The sequence below is a fragment of the Schistocerca serialis genome, chromosome 3 (genome assembly GCF_023864345.2).
Source record: "Schistocerca serialis cubense isolate TAMUIC-IGC-003099 chromosome 3, iqSchSeri2.2, whole genome shotgun sequence".
NCBI lineage: Eukaryota > Metazoa > Arthropoda > Insecta > Orthoptera > Acrididae > Schistocerca > Schistocerca serialis.
In genome coordinates this window covers 463,826,917-463,832,916 of record NC_064640.1, presented here as the reverse complement: position 1 = coordinate 463,832,916, position 6,000 = coordinate 463,826,917, and the positions used below count along the sequence as shown (strand labels likewise).

Sequence of the window (6,000 nt, the reverse complement as noted above, 5' to 3'; positions counted from 1 at the left end):
TTCAAGTGAGTGGCACCTGAAGATGAGACTCTGGCCCCGAAACCGCGCTGTGTAAGAAACGTTAGTAATAAAAATTAACACAACTTAAATTGTATTTTGAAATCACGAACAGTTTACTGAATAGCCGAAACACAGACTTCTACAACCAAGATTTCAGTGAAGTCATTAGTCATTGGAAAAAATGTGTCGTATTGAAGGGTGAAAATGTGGAGAAGGACTCACATCATCATCAAGTTTCACGGTTGCAGGTTAATTTTTTGTTAGATGGTGATTAATACTCCTTGACAATTCGTCACATAACCACACAATACGCATTTACTGTGAAATAATTTATTGAGAAAGCTATTTACAAAAGGGTCGAGTGACACTGCGGCTACTTGTTGGCCCAGTGCGCCATGTGCGCCTCCTCGAGCTTCTTGCTGGACCAGTCGCGGCGCCGGAGCGCCAGCTTGTCGCGGAAGTCGCCCAGTGCGGGGCCGTACAGCTGCGGCGCCTCGGCCGCAGACTGCGAGAACAGCGCCGAGTGCGTCAGCCGCCGGCGCGCCGCCGACCCGCCTGCGCAAACACACACAGCCACAGCTCGCCTCTCTCCCGCGGCTCCGCCAGCTCAAAGCGCGCTGCCAGTCGCAAGCGTAGCTGCACCCCCAGGGATAATCCGCTTTCAGATTTTTTTGAGACGATATAGACTGAATAAAAATTAGGAATTAACAGGAACAGAACGTGGTGGCGCAGTGGCTAGCACACTGGACTCACATTGGAGGAGACGATAGTTCAAATCCTCGTCCGTCTATTTAGATATGGGTTTCCCGTGATTTCCTTACATCGTTCCGGGCTTAGAGCTGTGCTCTACTAAAACTACGGTTCGGTAGTTTTGGTACACTACATAAACGACGTAGAAAATGGTAGGATTACCGGCAGTATTGGTAGCGTTGCTAGGCAAAGAAACCTAAGTGAGTGTGTGAGAGAGAAAATAACCAAACACCATTCAGTGTTAGTCCACTGCGTACATTACCTCCTTACAAAATACAAACTGCAATTTATAAGGGAGAAAAATTAGTTGATCAATGGCAAAAGTTTCCTGTTATCCTTGATAAATGCGAAACATGTTCATGAATAACAGAAACACGATTTATATAAGCTCCACGAAGTATTGAGGTGATGTTTTATATGTTTCTGTTATGCGCTTGTTTCAATTTTACCTTTTTCTTTTCTTTTGAGCAAATTGCGTTTTCTAGAGCTACATGATAAATCTGTATTGGTACAACATCCACTGTTTCTACATCTACATCTACATCTACATCCATGCTCCGCAAGCCAGCTAAAGGTGTGTGGCGGAGGGTACTTTGAGTACCTCTATCGGTTCTCCCTTCTATTCCAGTCTCGTACTGTACGTGGAAAGAAAGATTGTCGGAATGCCTCTGTGTGGTCTCTAATCTCTCTGATTTTATCCTCATGGTCTCTTCGCGAGATATACGTAGGAGGGAGCAATATACTGCTTGTCTCCTCGGTGAAGGCATGTTCTCGAAATTTCAACAAAAGACCATACCGAGCTACTGAGCGTCTCTCCTGCAAAGTCTTCCACTAGAGTTTATCTATCATCTCCGTAACGCTTTCGTGATTACCAAATGATCCTGTAACGAAGCGCGCTGCTCTCCATTGGATCTTCTCTATCTCTTCTATCACCCCATCTGGTACGGATCCCACGCTGGTGAGCACTATTCAAGCAGTGGGCGAACAAGTGTACTATAACCTACTTCCTTTGTTTTCGGATTACATTTCCTTAGGATTCTTCCAATGAATCCCAGCCTGGCATCTGCTTTACCGACGATCAACGTTATATGATCATTCTATTTTAAATCACTCGAATTGCCTACTCCCAGATAATTTATGGAATTAAATCACTCCTAATGCCTACTCCCAGATAATTTATGGAATTAACTGTTTCCATTTCCTGACCTGTTATATTGTAGCTAAATGATAAAGGATCTATGTATTCGCAGCACATTACACTTGTCTACATTGAGATTCAATTGCCATTTCCTGCACCAAGCGTCAATTCGTTGCAGATCCTCCTGCATTTCAGTACAATTTTCCACTGTTACAACCTCTCGATATACCACAGCATCATCTGCAAAAAGCCTCAGTGAACTTCCAGTGTTATCCACAAGGTCATTTATATATAATGCGAATAGCAACGGTCATACGACACTCCCCTGCGGCACACCTGAAATCACTCTTACTTCGGAAGACTTCTCTCCATTCAGAATGATATGCTGCGTTCTGTTATCTAGGAATTCTTCGATACAATCACACAAGTGGTCTGAAAGTCCATATGCACTTACTTTGTTCATTAGACGACTGTGGGGAACTGTATCGAACGCCTTGCGGAAGTCAAGAAACACGGCATCTACCTATCTACCTGGGAACCCGTGTCAATGGCCGGCCGGAGTGACCGTGCGGTTCTGGGCGCTACAGTCTGGAGCCGAGCGACCGCTACGGTCGCGGGTTCGAATCCTGCCTCGGGCATGGATGTGTGTGATGTCCTTAGGTTAGTTAGGTTTAATTAGTTCTAAGTTCTAGGCGACTGATGACCTCCGAAGTTAAGTCGCGTAGTGCTTAGAGCCATTTGAACCGTGTCAATGGCCCTCTGAGTCTCGTGGACGAATAGCGCGAGCTAGGTTTCACACGATCCTCTCCAGAAAAGTCATTATACTCGAACATAATACGTGTTCCGGATGTCTACAACTGATCGACGTTAGAGACATAGGTCTATAGTTCTGCACATCTGTTCGACGTCCCTTCTTAAAAACGGGGATGACCTGTGCCCTTTTCCAATCCTTTGGTTAGCTGCGTTCTTCTAGAGACCTATGGTACACCGCTGCAAGAAGGGGCGCAAGTTCCTTCCCGTACTCTGCATAAAATCGAACTGGTATCCCATCAGGTCCAGCGGCCTTTTCTCTTTTGAGCAATTTTAATTGTTTCTCTATCCCTGTGTCGTCCATTTCGATATCTACCATTTTGTCATCTGTGCGACAATGTAGAGAAGGAACTACAGTGCAGTCTTCCTCTGTGAAACAGCTTAGGAAAAAGACATTTAGTATTTCGGCCTTTAGTCTGTCATCCTCTGTTTCAGAATCATTTGGGTCACAGAGTGTCTGGACATTTTGTTTTGATCCACCTATCACTTTGACATAAGACCAAAATTTCTTAGGATTTTCTGCCAAGTCAGTACTTAGAACTTTACTTTCGAATTCATTGAACGCCTCTCGCATAGCCCTCCTTACATTACATTTCGCTTCGTGTAATTTCTGTTTGTCTGCAAGGCTTTGGCTATGTTTATGTTTGCTGTGAAGTTCCCTTTGCTTCCGCAGCAGTTTCTAAATCGGTTGTTGTACCAAGGTGGCTCTTTTCCATCTCTTACGATCTGGCTTGGCACATATTCATCCAACGCATATTGTACGATGATTTTGAACTTTGTCCACTGATCCTAAACACCATCTGTACTTGAGACAAAACTTTTGTGTTGAGCCGTCAAGTACTCTTAAGTCAGCTTTTTGTCACTTTTGCTAAACAGAAAAATTTTCCTTTTTTTAATATTTCTATTTACGGTTGAAATCATCGGTGCAGTAACCGCTTTATGATGGCTAATTTCCTGTTCTGCGTTAACTGTTTCAAATAGTTCGGGTCTGTTTGTCACCAGAAGGCCTAATATGTTATCGCCACGAGTCGGTTCTTTGTTTAACTGCCCAAGGTAGTTTTCAGGTAGTGCACTTAAAAAGATTTCACTGGATTCTTTGTCCCGGCCTCCCGTTATAAACGTTTCAGTCTCCCAGTCTATATCCGGAAAATTAAAATCTCCATCCAGAACTATAACATGGTCGGGAAATCTGCTCGAAATATCTTCCAAATTTTCCTTCAGGTGCTCTGCCACAACAGCTGCTGAGCCAGGGGGCCCATAGAGACATCCAATTACCATGTTTGAGCCTGCAACGCAGGAAATTGACGGAGATCCGAAACGTGAAATAATTTGGATGAAGGTCTCTATTAAAATAGAGACCTTCATCCAAATTATTTCACGTTTCGGATCTCCGTCAATTTCCTGCGATACTATTGCACTTCTTATCGCTATAAACACGCCTCCCCCTTCAGTGTCCATCCTGTCTCTGCGGTATACATTCCAATCTGAGTTTAGAATTTCATTACTGTTTATATCTGGTTTCAGCCAACTTTCTGTCCCTAGTACTATGTGGGCGTTGTGACCGTTTATTAATGAGAGCAGTTCTGGGACCTTTCTATAGATGCTCCTGCAGTTTATTATTAGCACATTAATATTGTTTTTCCCTGTTGCGTTTTGCCTAGTACTACCTTGTCGCGTCTCAGGAGGCGTCTTGTCGGGCCTAGGGAGGGAATTCTCTAACCTAAAAACCCCACACGTGCACTCCACACGTAGTCCGCTACACTTGTAGCCGCTTCCTGCGTGTAGTGCACGCCTGACGTATTCAGGGGGACCCTACATTTCTCCACTCAATAGCGGAGGTCGAGAAATTTGCACCCCAGATTTCCACAGAATCGTCTGAGCCTCTGGTTTAAGCCTTCCACTCGGCTCCAAACCAGAGGACTTCGATCGGTTCTGGGAACGATACTGCAAATAGTTAGCTCAGATTCCACCCCTCGAGCGAGGCTTTCCGCCTTCACCAACTCCGCCAACCGCCTGTAGGAACTGAGGATGACCTCTGAAACCAGACGGCAGAAGTCATTGGTGCCAACATGAGCAACAATTTGCAGTCGGGTGCACTCAGTGCTCTCTATCGCCGCCGGCAGGGCCTCCTCCACATCTCGGATGAGACCCCCCAGCAAGCAGACAGAGTGAACACTGGCCTTCTTCCCCGACCTTTCCGCTATTTCCCTAAGGGGCTCCATCACCCGCCTAACGCTGGAACTCCGAATCACTAAGAAACCCCTCCCCCCGTGTGCCTGCTCGGACATTGTTGAAGGAGCGGTCACATATCCACTCACAGGGTGAGCGGGCGATGCCACTCGGCCAGCCTCCACATTGAGCCTCCGCCTCGTGTGCCGCGAACGCCGCTGAACCCGCCACTCCCCTTGGGGAGAGGGTGGCCCAACCGCGCCCGGTACGCGCGAAGATGTCTTGACAGCAGGGACTGTGGGCGAAGCATGTAACACCTGGGGTGTAACATGCGACGCACCAGACTCCCCACTGCCGCTACACTCCGAGGCAGCAGCCTGAAGACGGCTGACCGCGGCCATCAACACCTTCAGCTGTTCGCGAACAGTGGCCAGCTCCTACTGCGTCCGTACACAGCAGTCACACATCCTATCCATCCTAAGAAATGAATTTACTGTAGAGAGTTAATCAACAGATAACTAGAGTACTAATTCACTAAAGGCGGCTGATAGCTGACTAAACTGTGGTTACTAGACACTTCTTGTTGAAAACAATGAAAATAATCATTACCTGTCTCTCGACTGTATTAAAACAAACGATAGCACTACTGGCACTACAGCTGACTAAAGGGACTCTCTCTGACTGTATTCAAAACGAACACGAAATCTATGGAACACTATTACTAGTACTCGAAAATTAAAGCTTCCTAAAAACAAAAACACACGGAAGAAGAAGTGAAAAGTAGGAAAAATACAGTTAATAATTAAATTAACGTAGCTTGCTGCACAGCATATATGAAGCAGACGGCAGTTACGACGTTACAAATCAACAATTTTCGACTAAAACTTGTACTAAACATTGACAACTTCAATTTTCCTATAAATATTGTTTACCTCTAAGTAAAAGTCTGGAGGATAACCATGTAAAGCAAAAATGTTCCCTGCAATACGCCGCCAATTAAATATCATCACTCAGTTTCTAGACAGTTTACTACTTACCGTTTCCAGGAGAATCTAGTAATACATTTAAGGTGAGTTAGAATGGCAATTTTTTTCACATTTTCGTATATTTATCTCATAAAATTTGCAATTTTC

At 45.1% G+C, this 6,000-nt stretch overlaps 1 protein-coding gene across 1 annotated transcript in view; it reads right to left on the bottom strand.

The window, feature by feature from the left end:
* Nucleotides 1–373: 373 nt before the first annotated feature.
* The window catches only part of LOC126470927 (uncharacterized), a 447,426-nt gene continuing 441,799 nt past the window's right edge, over nt 374–6,000 (bottom strand). Inside the window, exon 8 of the mRNA XM_050098954.1 lies at nt 374–555. Within this exon, the coding sequence (XP_049954911.1) occupies nt 374–555 (182 nt within the window). The remainder of the gene's footprint in view (nt 556–6,000) is intronic.